Here is a 22,425-nt window from a genome sequence, read left to right on the forward strand (position 1 = left end):
CCTTAAACTTTTTATTTTGTATTGGGGTATCGCTGATTAACAATGTTGTGGTCAGGTGAACAGTGAAGAGACTCAGCCATACATATTCATGTATCCCTTCTCCCCCAAACCTCACTCCCATCCAGCCTGCCACACAACACTGACTAGATTTTCATGTGCTATACAGTAGGTCCTTGGTTCTTCATTTTACTATAACAGAGTGTACATGACCCCATTTCTTTTTAAAATTATTGTTTGCTTTCTATTTCTGACATCAAGTATCAGAGCATTAAAAGTTAAAAAAAAAAGAACAAACTTTATTGAATCTTCTTCTACTTAAGATTATAAAATTGCTTAACAAGCATGACTTTATTAAACCTTTATAGCAACTGAGTGAAGGCAGATTAAAGAAAAAAAAATTCAATAGCTCAGAAGACACCAGTAAAGATTATTACTTTTGAAGTGTTAGTAAACCGTGCATCTGGCTTGATGCTTTCTAGTTCATCTACTTTTATTATTAGGTTATAAAATACATATCAGAAAAACTGAAGTGAGGGATCATCAACAGTTTTCTAGGTTGTAGAATGAGCAAATCTAGAGATTGTTTTACATTTGGAAAGTTAAATTACAAAAATTCTTTACTGGGAGGGTATCATTTTTGCAGAAAATTTCTCTGGATTCTTTGTAGTTTTTGTGACTTTGACCAAAATTTCAGTCACTTAACTTATATATTAAAATAACAAAGGCAGTCTTAAAGTTAGCCTTCTTTTGGGGTAATGGTTCATGTCCTGAATGATATCCTGGTCTATAGGCCACATCAGTGAGGCTGTGTTAATGGGCAGAAGGATGGTATTCAGTTTTCCATTCTGTCGTTCACTCATGTATCCTGTGATCACATGCCCAGCAGCAATCTTTGTTCCATACCCTGGAGATGTTGGGGCAAATTAGACAGAAAATGTGTCTGATCTCTGGCACTCTGTAGGCACACGGCCTAACATGATAGGGTTACAGATGCTGTCAGCGGGTTGAAATGTGGTGATGTGATGATGTCTGCATATCCAGTTTGGGTGGTCAGGGACATATTTAAGCTAAAATACAGACTATAGGAAGCAGCTATGCATGCAAAGATCAGGGAGAAGAAGGTCAGGGCTGTGGAAACAGAAAGTGCAAAATCTCCAGGGTGGGAAAGAGTTTGATTGGTTTTAGGAATTCAAAGAAGGTCAGAGTAGCTAAGGCACAATAGATGCTGGTATGAAATGACATTGAGGAAAATTTTAGATCGAACTTTTTCTTCAAAGTAAGTGTTACTGTGTTCTACTTAAATAAGTATTGATCATCCCAAGTAAGCACCTGGTTCTAAAATTACATTTTAGTAAATGTAACAAATTCAGGAAGGGACAGTCAGAAAACTGTATCTTTTTTCCCCATCTGCACTTCGGTCTGTAAACAACAGATTCTATGGAGTAGATTTGAAAGCTGGAGGATGGTGTTTTATCCCCTCAATGATTGGAGATATTATTTTAAGTGTGTCTAAAGTGTTAGCAAACCTCAGCATATCAGCTTAGTGTATTCTACTCAGAACCAGAGGTACTCGAATCTGGCACCTTTCGGGATGGAAACTGGCAATAGCAATAAAATAACCCATTATTGTAGCAATAAATTACTGAACTCAAAATTTCTTATCTGGAAAAACTCAGTCCTGACCAGCCTTTTTTGCCTTCTATTGCATGGGCTTAAGAGTCAAATCATCTTGGTCCAGTGGCTTTTCCATCTCCAGCGAGGTGGATTTTGGTCCTGGCCTTACCTCTACCTCTCACATCACTTCCTCTGTGATTGGATGTTAGAGGGACTCAGCTCAAGGCATTTAGAAGAGCTCCTTTCAAATGGTGAGCACTCAGTGGTGTTAGTTGCCTTGTTGCTACTATGATTTTCATACTTTCCTCCAACAATCTTCTTAAAACCGTGTAGCTATCCTTGAATTAGATGCAAAATGGCCACTGATTAAAACCTTCAGTGCTTTGGTGGTCACTGGGATGGCTGTAGAGGTGCTGACATCTGCTGACCAAAGTGTGATTTTGGCATTCCATCAGTCCATTCAGTTGAGCAAAACAAGTCTCCTCTCCCGCTGATTTATTTTTAAAAATTTATTGAACACCTCCATATATATATTCAATTAATTTTTGGATGCACAGTGCAACAGGCATGTGGGATCCTATCTTAGTTCCTTGACCAGGGTTGGAATCCAGGCCTCCTGCAGTGGACGTGCAGAGTTCTAACCATTGAACCACCAGGGAAGTCTCAGCTGTGTTAAATTTGGGGCTGAAATGAAGATGAAATCTTTGTCTGCTAGGAGCTTTTGGTCTGGCTCCATGACATTAAAGAATTGGTAAGAAAAACAAAGAACAACAAAAACACTTATGCACTTTCAGAGGTTTTTTTTTTTGTTTGTTTGTTTGTTTTTTAATGTAGATGAACCAGTTTGGAATTGATTAAGGAACATTTTTCTATGCAAGACCTTCCCACATTGTATAAATGCCCATTATGTTTGCTCTTTGGAGAGATTGGAATAGAATAGATGCTGCATATGACAATGGTTTGTGAATTTGTCATGAGAAAAAAATGTACTTTTACTATTACTTCACCTTCATCTATTCAGACACCAAATGTTCAGAATGCTTGTAGTGCTACATACTGGATGAACAGGAATGAATAAGAGGAAATAAAACCCCACCTTTCCTGGAGATCATAGGCATAGCTTGTTTGGCATAGAAGTTTAAATAATGTCTCTACTCTTTTTTAGAGGTATGACTCTGGGCATTACTTAATCTGTTTATACTTCAGTTTCCTCATCTATAAAATGGGACTAATAACCTCTTAAGGTTATTGTGATGATTAAATGACTTGTACTACTGCTATTGAGCTTCTCTGATAGTTCAGTTGGTAAAGAATCTGCCTGCAATGCAGGAGACCCCGATGTGATACCTGGGTCAGGAAGATCTGCTGCAGAAGGGATAGGCTACCCACTCCAGTATTCTTGGGCTTCCCTGGTGGCTAACTGGTAAAGAATCCACCTACAGTGCAGGAGGCCTGGGTTCGATCCCTGGATTGGGAAGATCCCCTGAAGAAGGAAAAGGCTACCCATTCTAGTATCCTGGCCTGGAGAATTCCATGGACTGTGTAGTCAATGGGGTCGCAAAGAGTTGGACACGACTGAGTGACTTTCACTTTCTCTAGTACTGTTTTCATTCTTACACTTCTGTGCTCCCTGAGTATGTCCTATGTCTTTCATGCTCAATTCCTTAGTATAAAATTTCTTTTCTTGAATATAAAGAAATACTGTATATGTGGTCCAGTGGTTAAGATTCTGAGCTTTTAATGGAGTGGGTGCGGGTTTGATCCCACATGCCAAGTGGCACAGCCAAAAAATAAAAAATAAAAACAGCCAAACCCAAAAAGAAAAAGCAAACAAACAAAAAGTGGAAACAAAGCCAATAAAATTACATCTTTATTTTAAAAAAAGAATATATGTATGACAGAGTCACTTTCCCATACAGCGGAAATTAACACAACATTGTAAATCAGCTGAACCTCAATAAAATTCTTCTTTTCTTGAACCGGTGAGCAAATCTGCAGAGAATCATATTTATCTCTTTAAGAGGAAAGGAGGTCCTGGTACCTTATCACCTGTGTAATTCTCGCCCCTCACTCTCCACATACTAAGCAAAGATGCTCTGTTTTACTAAATTATTGAGATATATAGAGACCAGGGACTGGCTGCTGTCTCAGAGAGCAGGGTTAACCCTTTGTTGCTCACTTTGTTCACTACTGGCACACTGCCTGTTTCTTAACACCCCACTATGGCCATCCTTGCTTCTTCTATTGCAGTGACTGCAGCCGGCACTTGCTCTTGTCCTTCTTGTCATCTGTCATCCCTGGTCTCTTATCACTTTCCTGAGCTTCTTGCCCTAAGAAACTTGTGCTTCTAGTTCTCTGCAAATGAGACAGCCCACCTTCATCTTTTGCAGGCCTGGGTAGTCAATCACTTGTAGTACACTAGGTGGGATCTTCTGTATTTCAGTTCATTTCACATAATTCATGTCAGATGGTAATTACACCACAGGCAGTTGCTACATGGGGGCGGTTCCTCTACCACATCCCACCCTCCTCATGTCTCCTCATCTGAACTATTCTGTAGGACTTAATAATGAGCAATGTAGGTATCCCTGCCTTTGGGGAACCTCATTTTTTAGGAGCGCAGCAACAAATTTCTCCAACTTACATGAAAACTTAACCAATTTCCTAGTGCCTTCTGAGTCCCTTTAAGACTTCTCAGTAATAATGAGGGTTGCGTAGGTTGGGGAGTACATTATGCAGGCTTTTTATAAGAAATGGTATTCTGCTTCCCGAATGTATCAGAGCATTAATGCCCTCCCGGTCTGTAGAAACAGTAGGTTTCCTTTCAGAGTGGTGTAAGTGGTCCATTAGGACAACTGTAAATACTTAATTACTATATACTTTAAGTTTCATTGGCAAAATAGGAGCATAATTTCTTGAAAACCCCTCAGATTTCTCTTCAATTATTTTTTTAGGATAGTAAAGTCATATGGTCCCCAACTGAAAATGAGAGACTATTATTTCAACTCCTAAGGAGCTAAACAACTTCAGTCTCATTTCACAGAAGAGGCAGAGAGAAAGGAAACCATTTTCAAGGTTTCTGGAAATTGTTATTTTCTTGTTAATGGTTATTTTCGTTGGCAAGGAGAGTTTTGAAAATGGTTATGAAGTTTTTTCCTGAAACCAAATGACTAGAGACTAAGTACATTTGAATTATATTTGGTTATAAGCATTAAAGAATAAAAATAATTTCTCCTTTCTCATGTGAAGTTTGATTTTGGTTTTAGTGAGCTGAGACTGACTTCTTAGGGCTAGAGGAAGGACAAAGGAATCATCAGCTACAAAGTCCATTGAAATCCCTTGAAAATATAGTTATAAAAACAAATCCATTGAAATTTTATATTGTATATTGCTTTTAGGGCTTCCCTGGTGGCTCAGTGATAAAGAATCTGCCTGCAGTGCAGGGGACCCAGGTTCAATCCCTGGGTTGGGAAGATACCCTGGAGGGGGGTATGGCAACCCTCTCCAGTATTCTTGCCTGGAGAATTCCATGAACAGAGGAGCCTGGTGGGCTACAGTCCATGGGGTCACAGGGAGTCTGACATGACTGAGGTGACTAAGCAGCAGCAGAATAGTGCCTTTAACTCTTTATATCTTTGTGTCTATTTTATCCTTCTTGCAAGTTTTTCGGTTGAAATATATTCAATAGTATGTACACTGGAGAAGGAAATGGCAACCCAATCCAGTATTCTTGCCTGGGAAATCCCATGGATGGAGGAACCTGGTAGGGCTACAGTCCATGGGGTCACAAAGAGTTGGACACGACTGACCGACTTAAATAAAAAAAGTATGTACAGAGTCTGGGATTATTGTATGGGGAATGAGCAGATGAGTTTGAATCAATCATCCTTTCCAGAAGAGATGGCATTTTCAAGTAAAGATACAAAATAGAAAATGGGCAATTTACAAAACTTGGGGCAAGGTATGGGTTAGCCGCCACAGACGAAAGTGCAGTAAACCTGGAACTTGAAATGGTGAAACTGTTAGCAATCTTATGTCCAAAGGGAAGGGGGAGGAAGAAGTTTACTAGAACTTGGAGGGAACTAGTTTTGTACAGAAAGCCAGTGCTCAGTGGAGCAGTGATCTTTAATTAGGGTCATAGCCAGCCTAAGTTACCCACCCCCTCCCCACCAAAGAGGGATCCCAGGGAATAAATACCCTGGTCCCCCTTTCCTCTTTCTCTCCAAGTTTATGTTAGAGCACTTTGGAATCCCCCATGAATGATCTTCATCCCCACTAATCTGACTTCTTTGTGTACAGGCCATTAAGCAAACCCTGGGATGGCTAATGAAAGATGCCAAATGATATTTACAGTCTTCTTGTGCACTTATTATTGAGACCATCCTAGGGGATAGCCTCTTTTGAGAGTCAACAGCATAGAATGGTCTTCCCATTCTGTGCCTTTTACAAGTGGTCTGTCTATATATTTTTCCCCAGATCTCTGCCACCAGTTTCCAACCTTGTTTTTTGAAAGTCTCTGTTCACCCGGCCCGCTCTTTGAGCTCTCACTCATGAGTTAGTGTAGACCTATATCTCAGGCCATTACTTCTACTTGAAGTTCAGCATCACACTTAAAAGTTCTGCCCACTTGGAGGATTTATCCTTATCACTATATTTTGAATTCATTGTGAGTAAGATTGTGTAGTTGGTTGGTGCTGGAACACTATTCACAGTTAACTGGCCATAGGAAACACTCCATGTAGCCTTACAGTTGTTGAGGAAAAGGAGATGCAGTATTAGGCTTAGGTTATGAGGGTCTGAATCAACTGCCACTGTAATTTGCTTGTATCTTCAAGGCTGGTATGGGCTTGTTTTTGTTTAGAAATTTGAAAATGGAATGCTGGTGTGGGCAACTGAATTTATGGCTTGTTGGATCAGATAACTTCCAGTTCATGTTGGGCATGATTTCTCACCCACTTGATGTCCCATGGGCACAAGATAAGTCTCTCCAAGGACTTAGGAGCAAGCAAGTCACAGCTTTTGAGATAAAAATTGTGTGCGTGCATGCTCAGTTGCTTGTTTTGTCTGAGTCTTTGTGACCCTGTGAAATGTAGCCCACCAGGCTCCTCTGTCCAGGAGGATTCTCCAGGCAAGAATACTGGAGTGGGTTGCCATGCCCTCCTCCAGGGAATCTTCCCAACCCAAGAATAGAACCTGCGTCTCTTATGTCTCCTGCACTGACAGGTGGGTTCTTTACCTCTAGCGCCACCTGGGAAGCCCTGAGATAAAGAATAGTTATTGGCAAAATAGGGCATGGTGTACCCTAACATCTTAGGGGTCTGTGCTGTGAATTCTCTGACCAGGGCTTGCCGGAAGGCTCCTTTCAGCATCCTTATCTGTCACAGACTTTTCTAATAACACTTAGTCTGCTGGGTTGTAAGAACCAAATGGCAGGAAAACTTACAGCACAGTCTAGATCTTGCAGAACCCTTTCATGTTCTGGGTTTCGCTGAAAAAATGCAGCCCACCTATGGGTAACCACTGTTCCATTTCCCCATACTTTGAATATATGAAAAACCCAATTACATTCCATTTTGAGGTCTGTTTTTTATGGCCATTTCCAGCACCAGTGATTCTTTCAGGATCCAATAGGAAACAGACCACTCAAAGTAGAATAATTTCAGGAAGATTGATTTATAAGGTGAGAGTTGGGTAGAAGAGTAGTGCCTGAGCCAGAGACCAGTAATGGCAAAATTATTACCACTCTTGGACCCAAAGGATGGAGAGGAAGGTGCAGTTCTGAGAATCTGGGAATAGAGTTGTCTTGAGAAGAGCTGTGTTCTCCCTTTGAGGGTCATTGACTGCTTGAGTCAACTGTACAAGGGGGTATCAGAGGAATAAAGATCTTGATTTCTCCTTTCTTTCTCCCCCTGAATTCCCTCTAGTGCTTCCTAGTTGTCCATCTTAAATGGAAACCAGAGGACAGGAAGCCTGTAGCAATGGCCCATTCAGGAAAAACAGCTTCAGGACAGAGAGCAGGGTGAGAGGGTGGGAAGTCATTCTGAAAAGGCTGATGGGAATTAATTATCACGGCCCTGAAGTTTGAATCTTGGATGTTCCTTTGGGGACTATGAATTCCAACAACATGCAGATTCTTTTATTTATGTTTCAGTCCTCAGTTCTTTGCGGAGTTCCTGCCTGCTGTAAAATAGGTGTTCAGTAAATAATTAAGGAGCTTAGCTTAGTCCCAACACCTTCTGTGTGATGTTGAGCAAGTAATTTATATTCTTGGATTGTCATTCTCCTTGTCTCTAAAATTAGGATACTATATTAGTTCTGTTTTACTCATGAGGATGTTGTAAAGGTCAAAAGAAAACAAAGACACTAATATCTGAAAGCGCTTTATAAACTGAAACGCTGAATATGCAAGATACTACTTACATCTTAGAGATTCCTTTCTTCCTATTGGCAGTCAGTTGTCTGATTCAGATAAACTTATTAACTCAGACTGCATACTTTTCACAGTGGATTTTACCTTCTAGCTAATTAACCTCCTGACTCTTTAATACACCTTGAATTCTAGTCGTTGAAAGTTCAATAGAGTATATTTATGTCCAACCTCAAACTTCCTTGTTAGCAGTTTTTCTTTTTTCTTTTAGTATTTATTTGTTTGTCTGTGTTGGGTCTTAGTTGCCATAAGCAGGATCTTTTGTGCACAGGCTCAGTAGCTCAGAGGCATGTGAGATCTTAGTTCCCTGACCAGAGATTGAACCTGAGTCCCCTGCATGGCAAGGCAGACTCTTAACCACCAGGACCACTAGGGGAGTCCCTCCTTGTTTCTTTTTAATATGTCACTGCCCCCTCTCACTTTTCCAAAGCTCCTTTTTTTTTGCATAGATTTGCTTTTTCTCCCATTTTCTCCAATCATCTTGATCAGTATGCAGGAGAATTTATTTAAGGATCATATGTGAGCAGTTTTTTGTCATGCACACTTTTCTCTTAGGCAGTTTTTGTTTTTCTTCCTTTTAGTAATGCTTTATTCCTCTGTACTTTGTTACATAAAATGATCTCTGTGACAATAATAACCATTTGTGGCATACTTAGTTTACAGACATGTCATTTAATCATCACAATAATCCTATGGAGTGGGTAGTATTATTTTCTCTATTCTACAGATAAGGAATCTAAAATCAGATTCCAAGTAATTTTTTTTTTTTAAAGAGCAGTTTTAGGTTCATAGCAAAATTGAGAGGAACGTACAGAGATTTCCCATATATTCCCTGTCTCCACACTTGTGTAACCTCCCCCATTATCAATATCCCCCACCAGATCAGTACATTTGTTACAACTGGTGTACATCCATTGACACATCATAATCACCAAAAATCCATCATTTCCATTTCACTCTTGGTATTGTTCATTCTATGGGTTCAAACAAATGTGTAATATATCCATCATTGTAGTATGATATAGAGTATGTTCACTGCCCTAAAATTCTCCGTGTTTCACATATCCATCTCTCTTTTCCCCCAACTCCTGGCAACCACTAATCTTTTTATTGTTTACATATATGATTTTGCCTTTTTCAGAATGTCATATAGTTACAATCATACACTACGTACCTTTTCAAATTTGGCTTCTTGTATTTAGTAATGTGCATTTAAGAGTCATCCATGTCTTTTCATGGCTTGATAGCTCATTTGGGGGCTGGGGGGCTGTAACAAGATTCTGTTGTCTGGATGTCTCATAGTTTATTTATCCATTCACCTAATTAAGGATATCTTAGCTGCTCCCAAGTTTGGGCAATTAGGAAAAAAAATACTGTAAACATCTGTGTACAGGTCTTTATGTGGACATAAGTTTCCAACTTCTCTGGGTAAATATCAAGGAGCATCATTGCTGAATTGTATGGGAAGAATATGTTTAGTTTTGTAAGAAATTGCCAAACTGTCTTCCAAGGTGTCTGTACCATTTTACATTCCCACTGGCAATGAATGAGTGTTCCTGCTGCTCCAGATCCTTGCCTGTATTTGGTGGCGTCAGTGTTACTGAGTTTGGCCATTCTAATAGGTATGTAGTGTTATCTTGTTTCAATTTGCTTTTCCCTGATGACATATGATATGGAGCATCTTTTCATATCCTTATTTGCCATCTGTAAGTCTTCTTTGATGAAGTGTCTGTTAAGGTCTTTGGCTCATTTTTTAATTGATTGTTTTCTTATTGTATATTGCTTAAGTCTTTATCAGATATCAGATATTTGTCTTTTGCAAATATTTTCTCACATTCTGTGGCTTGTCTTTTCATTCTATTGGCATTGTCTTTTGCAAGGAGAAGGTTTAAATGTTAATCAAGTCCGGGCTATCAATTCTTTCATTATGCTTTTGGTGTTGTATCTAAAAAAGCCATGGCCGTACTCAGGGTCATCTAGGTTTTCTCCTATCTTATCGTCTAGGAATTTTAGAGTGTTGCATTTATAGTTAGGTCTATGATCCATGTTGAGTTCATTTTTTTGTGAAGGGTGTCAAGTCTGTGTCTAGACTCTTGTTTTTGTTTTTATATGGATGTCCACTTATTTCAGCACCATTTAAACCTTCTTGCAAAAGACAGTGCCAACAGAATGAAAAGACAAGCCACAGAACGCGAGAAGAGACTTTCTCCATTGTGTTGCTTTTGCTTCTTTGTCAAAGATAAGTAGACCAGGTTTATATGTGTCTGTTTCTAGGTTCTCTATTCTGTTTCATTGATCTATTTATCTATCCTTTCATCAGTACTGCACCATCTTGATTACTGTAGCTTCATAGTAAGTCTTGAAGTCAGATAGTGTCAGTTATCGAACTTCTTTCTTTCCTTCAATGTTGTGTTAGCTATTCTAGGCATTTTTTGTTTTCATATAGATTTAGAATAAAAAAATATCGACAATATAACATTCTGGGATTTTGATTGGGATTGCACTGAGTCTGTTGACCAACTTGGGAAGGACTAACATTTTGACAACTATTCATTGTCTTCTAATGCATGGATGGAATAGTTCTTCTTTGATTTCTTTCATCATAGTTTTGTGCTTTTCCTCATATAGGTCTTCCATATATTTTGTTAGATTTATACCTGAGTAGTTAATTTTAGGGGATACTAATATATATACTATTATGATTTTGATTTCAAATTCTACTTGTTCATTGCTGGCATATTGGAAAGCAACTGACTTCTATATGTTAACCTGCATCTTGTAACCTTGTCAGACTTGCTTATTATGTTTCAGGAGCTTTTTTGTTGATCCTTTAGCATTTTCTACATAGACAGTCATGTCCATTTGCCAACAAAGACAGTTTTATTTCTTCCCACTATGTATATACCTTTTATTTCCTTTTCTTGTCTTACTGCATTAGCTAAGACCCAAGTAACTTTCCAAAGGACATAGAGCTATTAATATTAAGTAGCAGAGCTATTAAACTCACACCCATTTGGTGCCAAAGCCCATACCCTTGAAGCATTAAGCTAGCTTGCATTCAATGTCTCTTTCTTTAACTCTCATCTCTCTTTATTTGTGGCCTCTTAAAATAATATTTTATAGTTTTTATGTTACATTAGTTTCTATGGGCACAGATTTTATGTTTAGCTTTGCATATGATTTTCAGCTTTTGTTTATTTGTACTTCCTTTTGCCATCTTAATTATGTTTTTTGGAGGATTTCTACTTTCCTTTTTGACTTGGTGCTTTTTTTTTTTAATTTTTTTTTATTTTAAATAACCAGAATTCTTGCTCTGCAAAATTTTTTCAGCATGGTATATGGAATTTGAAATTTAACTTTAAGTGCAGTGGTTGCTTGCTTTTACCTTCTTATCAGTAAAATAGAAGATAATAAACCATAAAAAACATTTTTATTAATCGTGGCTCACATTGCCTCCCCCAATGCAGAGTGAATTCTGATAGTATTCATGCTGATCTTTGCAGCCATTAATTTAACAAAAAAGGATTTCACTTAGTGGGACCATGCTGCTGCTGCTAAGTCGCTTCAGTCATGTCCGACTCTGTGCGACCTCATAGACGGCAGCCCACAAGGCTTCCCCGTCCCTGGGATTCTCCAGGCAAGAACCCTGGAGTGGGACCATACACCCTCTTAAATGCAGACTGAACCTGGCAGGTAGCCTGCTTCTCCAGCTTTACCTTGTTTGCTGCTGGTGACTCCTGAGTCATTACAGGTTCACTTTTGCCTCTTGCTGGTTCTCATCCCATGGCTTTAATGTTCTGTTTTCTGAGTATTGTAATAACATAGTGCAAAACATCCAGAACACCCATAAACGATAAAAGAAAAAACCCAAGGATTACCCATAGTACTGTCTCCAAGGGAGAACCATGATTAGCATTTTTATATGTATCTTTTCAAGTTGCACTCAGACCATTGTGGGATTATAATAATAATTTTCACCAAAGGTGACCACTAGGCATGTTGTTACGTATAAATACAAATATATTTTACCTCAATGCTATGTTTTGGAAAAATACAGATAGTCATCATCTCTGCTACTCTGCATAGTATTTCATTGCAGGTATAAGCCATATTTATATGATCCATGTCCTATGCAGGATAGCCAAGTGCTTTCTTTTTTCCCCTAATCTTCCTCCTCCTCTTTGCCCTCCTTGTTCTTCTCCACCCTCTCCTTTTTCTTCTCCTTTTCCTTACCTTCCTCTTTCGATAGCTCTTCCTGCTCCTCCCAGCACAGGCCACTCCTCCTCCTTCCTGTCTTCCTCTTCCTCCTCCTCTCACACCCTCCTCTTTGTCTCTTTTTTTGGTCTTCTTTAACTTTCTTTAACTGCCTTATTTAACCTTAAGCTGTTCTGCAATAAGCCCACTTGCTTTCTTCATTATGATTTCCTAGTGATTTTTATTTCACTTTTTCTTCTTCCCCTCTATACTCAAGTTGGGATTCTACTCAGTCTCCCTTCCCCTCTCATAACTTTGTTCATGTTATTATTTCTCCCCCCATTCTGATTAGTCTTCACTTTGCTTTGACTTCATTTTCATTAATAATTTAGGTGAGCAATTTTATGTACCTTGCTGATAACTACACTGTAATTCGTGTCGGAGCCAAGCAAGACCTTGGTTCTCCTGGATTTCAGACCAATGGTCTTTTCACTAGACTGCATTACCTTATCATGACTGAGGTTAGAAATAGCCTCATATTTAGTGTACAAGTCAAACAAGGAAGAAAGCAAACAAGCAACAAGACCAAAGAAAGATAAAAAATAAATAACGAAAAAGAGAAAACTCCTTAACCTAACAGTTAAGACTTGACTCTAGTGTTCTCTATGCTTAGTGACTTTGTTCCAGGTGAATTAAAAAAGAACTGTTCGTGAATGTTTGCCTACTTTCATTTGTTTTAAGACTTTTAAAAATCTATAACAGTTAAATCTAACCAACAGTGTTATTTGAGACCTAAGATTATAAGATTAAAAGGAAGTATAATAAACATAGTAATATCTGTACCCAGAGGTAAAAGAACCATGCCTGATATATTAATTTGTTTTTCAGAATTAAAAGAGTTTGTATACAGTCTCTGTACAAAATATCAGGTAGTCAAGACTTGGTCTAGCAATCTTTTCCCTAAGTCATCACAAGTAAATAAGGAAATTATAAATATGTGATTAGGTAAACCAAGCTGGAAAAGGAAAACACTGGTCTTTTGAATGTATCTTGGCAGTAAGTTTTTAGAAAGCCAAGATCACTTTCTCTATAACTTTTCTCATAACTGCTTTTGTTTCTCTTTGACAGTAATTGTTTCCTAATCTGGGACTTTTTACCCAAGCCACCCATTTAACATGTGCTAAGTCATGGAGAAGGAAATGGCAATCCACTCCAGTACTATTGCCTGGAAAATCCCATGGACAGAGGAGCCTGGTAGGCTACAGTCCATGGGGTCACAAAGAGTCAGACATGACTGAGCAACTTCACTTCACTTCACTTTAAGTCATTGTCAGAATTCTCTACCATAACCTGTCCATCTTGGATGGCCCTACATGGCATGGCTCATAGCTTCATTGAGTTAGACAAGGGTGTGGCCCATGTGATCAGATTGGATAGTTTTCTCTGATTGTGGTTTTCATTCTGTCTGCCCTCTGATGGATAAGGATAAGAGGCTTATGGGAAGCTTCCTGATGGGAGAGACTGAGGGGGAAACTGGGTCTTCTTCTGATGGGCGGGTCTATGCTCAGTTCAGTTCAGTCCAGTCACTCAGTCATGTCTGACTCTTTGCGACCACATGGACTGCAGCACGCCAGGCCTCCCTGTCCATCATCAACACCCAGAGTTTACTCAAACTCATGTCCGTTGAGTCGGTGATGCCATCCAACCCTCTCATCCTCTGTCGTCCCCTTCTCCTCCCACCTTCAATCTTTCCCAGCATCAGGGTCTTTTCAAATGAGTCAGTTCTTTGCATCAGGTGGCCAAAGTACTGGAGTTTCAGCTTCAACAGCAGTCCTTCCAATGAATATTCAGGACTGATCTCCTTTAGGATGGACTGGTTGGATCTCCTTGCAGTCCAAGGGACTCTCAAGAGTCTTCTCCAACACCACAGTTCAAAAGCATCAATTCTTTGGCACTCAGCTTCCTTTAGAGTCCAACTCTCACATCCATACATGACTACTGGAAAACCAATAGTCTTGAAGAGATGGACCTTTGTTGGCAAAGTAATGTCTCTGCTTTTTAACATGCTGTCTAGAATGGTCATAAGAACTTCCCTGTGGCTCAGACGGTAAAGTGTCTGCCTACATTGCAGGAGACCCAGGTTTGATCCCTGGGTCGGGAAGATCCTCTGGAGAAGGAAATGGCAACCCACTCCAGTATTCTTGCCTGGAAAATCCCATGGACGGAGGAGCCTGTTGGGCTACAGTCCATGGGGTCACAAAGAGTTGGACACGACTGAGTGACTTCACTTCAGAATGGTCATAACTTTTCTTCCAAGGAGTAAACGTCCCCAAAATGGTCCCCAGAGTGTTTCGAGCAGTTAAGTGACATCGGAGAAAAAGCACCACCTCTCAGATGATTGCTCTGAAGGAAGCCCTTTTCAGCTGATATATGTTGCACAATTTTTAGAGTCAGTTGTATACTTTACATCTTGTTTCTCCAGGATAAATAGGCTTCTTGAAGATAGAACCTGTGTTTTCCACTTCTGTGCACTTCCCATAACATTCAACAGACTGTTGTATACATTGCAGATGTTCAATAAATATGTTGATTAGCTGCTGAGGTAGAGTTGAGGGGAGGAGAATTAGGAATAAAATGTTCTCCAGTTAATTGCAAATTGCTTCCCTACTTAAAAATGAATTTGCATTTTATTATCTTTTCCCACAGTTTCTGGAATATGCTTCAGTTGGCATCTGTCATTTGATTTTATACAATTTTGTAAATTTTATGGAAATTTAAATTCTTTTTGAAAAAAGTTCTTATGAAAATTAAAATTCTTACAAAGAGTCTGCTTTAGGATTTTCTGTTGTTTCAAGGTGGAAAGAAGTGTTATGTAAAGGCAAGCCTGTTTCAATCATACTTCATGTAATTTGTTAAGAGAATCATTGAAATTTAGAGCTTGTAGGGACCATGTTGTTATAGCCTAAACACCCAGAACTCTACCTGGAACACAGTGGAAACTTACTAAGTCATTGAAAAATAAATGAATCATTTAGTACATTCTCTTCACTTCACGATCAAAGACACTAAGGCTCAGATTACTTGCTCACAGTTACAAGATTGGCACAGGATAGATTAGAATACATACTCCTTGATGTTATCATGCTTTAAATGTGGATTTCACATTCAAATTATAACATGGAAAAGAGTTTAAATTCAGTCTTTGAAAAACTTCTTTTACTTTAATGTGTATGAATAAATCAAATCCTTAGGTTAATATCTATTAATATTACATTTTAGGAAGGGAGTAGTAAGAATTTGTTCATACAAGTCAAAAGGATTGTTTGAAGGGAAACCAGAGTAAAATGTCTTTTAAGTGGTTTGTTCAAGGCCTGTCAGTCTCTTCCTTTCCTTTCTCCAAGTTTTTTTTCCCTCCATTTTTTATGATTAGTGGTTCCTATCCACTATGAAAGACTTTCTGTTGGAAACATTTGTCTCTCTCAACACATAATACATCTACTACTCTGTATCGCTTGGACTTTCAAGAAGTGTCGGTTATCCTGTGGATTGATTTTCTGTTGTTTTACAGGATGGAAGAAAAGAGTCAAGCTCGTGTACTTGTTTGAAGGGGCCGAAGCTCTCAGAAATAGGGACGATCGCCTGGATGATCACGCTCAGTGACGCCCTCCACAACTTCATCGACGGCCTGGCCATCGGGGCCTCCTGCACCCTGTCCCTTCTGCAGGGACTCAGCACCTCCATCGCCATCCTGTGCGAGGAGTTCCCCCACGAGTTAGGTGAGGAGTTCTGCCCACGTCATCCACGTCCACCAGCTTCTTGGCTTAAGGGGACGGAGACATTTCAGATGACACGCTCTGAAAACTCCCGCTGATGTCTCGAAATGAAGGAGCCCTTTTAGACATTGGTTATTATCTTTTATTTCATCCAGAAAGAGAAAAAAATATTTAAGTAGAGAACAAATCTACTCAAACTATTCAAGTAGAGAACAAATGTATGAACACGAGTGATGGGGGAAGAGGTGGGGTGGAATGAATTGGGAGATTGGGATTGACATATATATATATATATATATATGTATATTGTATACATATATATATATTCTATCAATTGTTGTTGTTCATTTGCTAAGTCATGACTGACTCTTTGCGACCCCACGGACTGCAGCATGCCAGGCTTCCATGTCCTTCCCTTGGGCAGACTGTCTCCCGAAGTTTGCCCAAGTTCATGTCTTTTGAGTTCAGTTCAGTTCAGTCGCTCAGTCATGTCTGACTCTTTGTAACCTCATGGACTGCAGCCCGCTAGGCCTCCCTGTCCATCACCAACTCCCAGAGTTTACCCAAACTCACCTCCATTGAGTCGGTGATGCCATCCAACCATCTCATCCTCTGGTGTCCCCTTCTCCTCCTGCCCTCAATCTTTCCCAGCATCAGGGTCTTTTCCAATGAGTCAGCTCTGGCGATGCCATCCAACCATGTCATCTTCTGCCACCCTCTTCACCTTTTGCTTTCACGACTATTGATACTATGTATAAAGTTGGTAACTAGTGAGAACCTGCATATAGCTCAGGGAACTCTTCTTGGTGCTCTGTGGCGACCACGCTGGGAAGGAAATCTAAGAGAGAGAATACCTGTATACATAGAGCTGATTCACTTTGCTGTGCAGTAGAAACTCACACAACGTTGTAAAGCAACTATACTCCAGTAAAAAGGAATTTTAAAAAAGAAAAACCATTGACTTAATGTGTTCTTCTTCTTCTAGGGGACTTTGTGATCCTACTCAATGCAGGAATGAGCACTCGACAAGCCTTGTTATTCAATTTCCTTTCTGCGTGTTCCTGCTATGTTGGGCTAGCTTTTGGCATCTTGGTGGGCAATAATTTTGCTCCAAATATTATCTTTGCCCTTGCTGGAGGCATGTTCCTCTATATTTCGCTGGCGGACATGGTAAGACATTTTAAGATTTTGTTGTGTTTTAAATTTGGAAATAGACATCTGGCTTATGAATTGACTAAGGGTGACCTTTTGCTTTTCTCAGTGTGGATGGCCTTTCTGTTGTCATTTAAAATATTCCAGGTCCAACAGATAACTCTTCTTGAGTGGTTTGTTCTAATAGTGATTTGAAAGTGATTCTCATCAATTCTTTGATCTAGGTAGGATCTCATTGCTAGAGGACAAAATGACTTATTTTTGCTGAAGTAGAGATATTTTCCCGGGTGTTTTTCCTTGTGAGTAAAGCTTGTATCCTGCTATGTTATGGCTCCATAGGACTTTTCACCCTTTCAAGATGTCATATCTAGAAGGAAATGACTTGTTGAATAAAGTAAATAGCATTCTGTTACTTCAAAGCTCTAAACAGCGAGAGCCTTTTGAGTTAAAGTAAATTTGATAAGTTAAAGTTGAATGATATTTACTTAGGTCAGTATATATTTATATCTATGTTTATGTTTATGCTGTTTCTGTCTATGTCTCTGTGTGTGTGTGTGTGTGTGTGTGTGTGTGTGTGTGTGTGTAAGGGAGAGAATATCAGTGGTTCCTTGCATTTTCAAATAAATCATGGATAGCTTTCTAGAAATTGAAAATGTGCTGCTGCTGCTGCTAAGTCGCTTCAGTCGTGTCCGACTCTGTGCTACCCCATAGACAGCAGCCCACCAGGCTCCCCCATCCCTGGGATTCTCCAGGCAAGAACACTGGAATGGGTTGCCATTTCCTCCTCCAGTGCATGAAAGTGAAAAGTAAAAGTGAAGTCACTCAGTAGTGTCCGACTCTTTGCTACCCCATGGACAGCAGCCTACTAGGCCCCCCCCCGTCCATGGGATTTTCCAGGCAAAAGTACTGGAGTGGGTTGCCGTTGCCTTCTCCGAAAATGTGCTAAGTGGATGTAAATCAAGGAATGTTTCCTTTGCATTTGGAACTGAATGTGTTTTTACATATATAATGTATTAATTTAATTTCCTCCACCTGCATTCTTAACTCTGTTCATTTTTCTGTGCAGACCCTTGTAAGCACAAGGATTTCATCTCTTAGAACCATCACTGCATTTTTGTTTTCCTTCACAGAATTTAGTGCCTCATAATGTATTTATGTTAGGTCATCACTTCTTTTTTTTTTTAAATATAAGAACAGAATCTATTAGAGCTATTCAGTTTAAAGAAATAATACAAATAAATGATGCTATATATACTTACAGCAGCTTTGCTTTTTTCAGAACGGCTTCATAAATTTCATCCACTGTATCCTTGTAACAGTTTTCTCAAATCAGGCAAATGGAGGGACTGCAGACTCTGGAGGTCTCCTGAATGCTTTGGCTCATTGCACCACTGTGTACATAGCAAATCACTTGGAAATCTGTTATGAAAAGATGACATTTACAGATCTCTTCATGAGCCTTTTCAGTAGAAGTTTTGTGCTGAGAAAGGGTGGATTTTAAGTACAGAACTTGGGGTTTTAATTGCTTTCACTGCCATGAGATTGTTATAGTCTTCAATTCAAAAACAGCACCGTTTATTTTAAAAAACCTTATGATTTAGTGAGGGATAGAACAAGCAAAAGGAAACAAATTGAAGAGAACAAGAATTAACTGTATACTGATTTCTAAAAGCATATTTAATCAGCTATTATCGATTGATATTTTTGTATCAGGCTTGGAAATTGGTAAGGCATTGCAGATGGTGGAGGGAGCAGAAAGGCACGGTTTTTGGTCCACAAAGAGAGGAACCTAAATTCAACAAACAAAACCACACACGTGATTACATAAATACAAATAAAAACTGAAATGAATGAAAAAACAGTATATGTGATGAAAGATGATCATAGGGGTGTCTAAGTTAGGAAGGCCTAAGAGAAACCTTCCTATGAAAGTAAGAAAGCGGAAACCTCAAAGATTTAGCTCATTGAAAGACTTGAGGGAAAAGAGGTTTTGGTGGGTGTGAAGATTTTGAGGATGGAAAGAGGCTGGATACATTTGAGGTCCGAATGATGTGGATGGAGCAGAGAGAGCAAGGAAGAGAGGGAGAGGAGGCATAAAATGAGGTTAATGTCAAGCCACTGATTGACTGACCTGGGGAACACAGTTTTCCTACTCTTCTTCTTCTTGATGTCTGATTACACTGGCTTTTGCCGTTATGCTGTCTGTACTAAACATTTAAACCAGGGACGGAAACACTCACCCCCTCCCACCCCAACAGGAATCTGTAATAACTGTTTTATGTTTGACCACAAGATGGCAACAGTTATCTAACAATATATCTTTCCTCTAGTTTCCAGAGATGAACGATATGCTGAGAGAAAAGGTAACTGGAAGAAAAACCGATTTCACCTTCTTCATGATTCAGAATGCTGGGATGTTAACTGGATTCACAGCCATCCTGCTCATTACTTTGTATGCGGGAGAAATCGAACTGGAGTAATAAGAAGTGAAAGATGGTGGTGTTAATAAAGGCATTTAATAAATAAAAACAGCTCCAAAGGGATTTTTAAGCTGATCCTATTTAGTTAAAAGATAATTTTGTTTTTAGCTGTATGTCAAGAAAACTGATTATTGGTTTCAGGATCTGTGAAATAGACCATCATTTGTTGTTAAAAATGCTTTAAAAAGCTTTTGGTTCCAGTCTGAAAAGCCTGATACATGAGATCTTTGGTAAATGCTGACTTTTTTATGTTTCATGCATATTAAAAAACCATCACAAAGCAAGAAACATGCATTCTATAATCATTTTGACACCAAAACCCAGAGGAAAATATAAACTAGGCCATATAGGCCTTTAAATCTCTATGGTTGGATCAAATGTTCAAGTAGTTTCAGAGTGGTTTCTTTCAATTAATTTGTTCTAGTGCTTTCACAAGCAAGTACATAAAAATGTGGAAGAGAATCAAAATGTACAAAACACAAATATAAATGATTCCAAGGCCTTAATGAATCCAGGAGAGAAAGATTGCTTACAGCTTTGGTTTTGTTTTTATATTACAGATAGGGACTTGTAGGATGGCTTTGAAAACCATCTTGAAACAATATGAAATCAGTAAAATTTTGTTAGCTCTACTAATTTCAGACTCAGATTTTTTTTTTCCTCCAAGTGTAATGTAAAGCTGATGACAGCTCATCGGCAGTATCCAATGTGTTTCTTTTGTCAAGGTGAAGAAAATGTTGGTTTACAGAAAGAAATTGAATGCAATTTTAAGCAATTTACTTTAAAAGATGAATACAACTATTTAGCAGAGGCTATTTTAAGTAAATGCAAAATGAAAGCTGAATGGCTGTATGTCAAATACTAAGATATATGTTTTTTATGGGTGCCCAAGAAATAGAAAATATTTTTTTTTGTATTCAGCCTATGTTTTTCCTATATGGTATATTTTGCAAAAAAAATCCCACACAGCATGATTATTTTTCTACCTTTTATAAAAGATAAAGCCTGTTTATTCATTTAGTAGATACAGAAAGTTGGTCTATAATTGAACATCCTAGCCCCAATCTCACTCTCAAATCACTTAAAAGGGAAGACAATTTAACTAGAAAAATATTTCACAGAAGCCAACAATGACCTCGGGAATTATACTGTCCCACAGGCTGTAAAATTGTGTCACATAGCAATAATGCAGAAGTGATGAATGTTTAGCATATATGTTAATGTACATTTCCCTCTGACAATTTGAAAATATTGTTTGACCAAATAGTAAACACCTTTGAAACCTTGTATTGTGTCATTCATTATTCATTTTAACGGATAGTTTTTGAGTAACTTTCATGTACCTGGTATTATGAGGAAGAGAAATAGGTATGTTTATTTCAAAGCTATTCAGCAAATAAATACTGTAAAGATTAATCATTGTTCATTGAAATCAGTATACATAGAATCTATTTTTATCATTTCACCTGTTTACATTCAGTCTTAGGAAATAATCTTTACCTCTTCAAGGCACAGAGTGTATGTCTGGGTTGAGAAGTGATTTAAGAAGCTACAACATGGTAGTATATATGTATCCTGTATGTCTTTGCCTCTATTCCTGCCCTGAAGATAGGTTTATCAGTACTGTTTTTCTAGATTTCCATACATATTTGTTAATATGCAATATTTGTTTTTCTCTTTCTGACTTACTTCATCTGTATGACAGACTCTAACTTCATCTGCATCACCAAAATGACCCAATTTCATTCCTTTTTATGGCTGAATAATATTCCATTGTATATAGGTACCACATCTTTATCCATTCATCTATCAGTGGACATCTAGGTTGCTTCCATGTCTTGCCTATTGTAAATAATGCTGCAATGAACCTGGGGGGGTACATGTGTCTTTTTAAATCATGGTTTTCTCAGGGTATATGCCCCCGAGTGGGATTGCTGGGTCATTGGCTCCCCAGGTGTCTCAGTGGTAAAGAATCCACCTGCCAAGCAGGGGACATGGATCAGGAAGATCTGGAGAAGGAAATGGCAACCCGCCCCAGTATTCTTGCTTTGGAAATCCTACGGACAGAGGAGCCTGGTGGGCTGCAGTCCATGGAGTCGCAAAGAATCGGACATGACTTAGCAACTAAATGACGATAACAAAATGGTATATATACACTGCATGTGTGCACACTCAGCTGCTTTAGTTGTGTCCAGCCCTTTGTGACTCCATGGACTGTAGCCTGTCAGATTCCTCTGTCCATGGGACTCTCCAGGCAAGAATACTGGAGTGGGTTGCCATATCCTGTTCCAGGGGATCTTCCTGACCCAGGAATTGAACCTCTGTTCTTGCATCTCTGGCAGGTGGGTTCTTTATGACCAGCACTACCTGGGAAGCCCATATATACACTACTGTATGCAAAATAGCCAGCTAGTGGGAAGGTGCTGTATATATGCAGCACAGGGAGCTCATCTCAGCGCTCTGTGATAATGTGGATGGGTGGGATGGTGGTGGGGGGAGGGAGGCTTTTCAGGGAGGGGTTTTATGTGTATTTATGGCTGATTCACGTTGTTATAGAGCAGAAACTAACAACAATGTAAAGCAATTATACTCCAAGTTTAAAAAATTTTTAAAAAGCTGCAACATGATATTAAAACAAGATAGTTTAACAAACTCATCTGGTGTTGATCAAAATGTATGTGGACTGTCTGGGTGCTCTGTGTTACTCTTTCTATGTATTGGTCTTTTGGCCATTTTTCTCAAATATGAGGAGAACAGAGATGATAGGGTATGATGACCCCCAAAA

General features: G+C 38.9%; 1 protein-coding gene across 3 annotated transcripts in view; it reads left to right on the forward strand.

Moving 5' to 3' along the window:
• The window catches only part of SLC39A8 (solute carrier family 39 member 8), a 79,727-nt gene extending 58,800 nt beyond the window's left edge, over positions 1–20,927 (forward strand). For all 3 annotated transcript variants that reach the window (XM_061164324.1, XM_061164323.1, XM_061164325.1), the window contains exons 7-9: positions 15,804–16,011; positions 16,994–17,178; positions 19,491–20,927. In XM_061164324.1, the coding sequence (XP_061020307.1) occupies positions 15,804–16,011; positions 16,994–17,178; positions 19,491–19,640 (543 nt within the window). In that variant the 3' untranslated portion in view covers positions 19,641–20,927. The remainder of the gene's footprint in view (positions 1–15,803; positions 16,012–16,993; positions 17,179–19,490) is intronic.
• Positions 20,928–22,425: the final 1,498 nt, after the last annotated feature.

Source organism: Dama dama, chromosome 17, assembly GCF_033118175.1.
Source record: "Dama dama isolate Ldn47 chromosome 17, ASM3311817v1, whole genome shotgun sequence".
Lineage (NCBI taxonomy): Eukaryota > Metazoa > Chordata > Mammalia > Artiodactyla > Cervidae > Dama > Dama dama.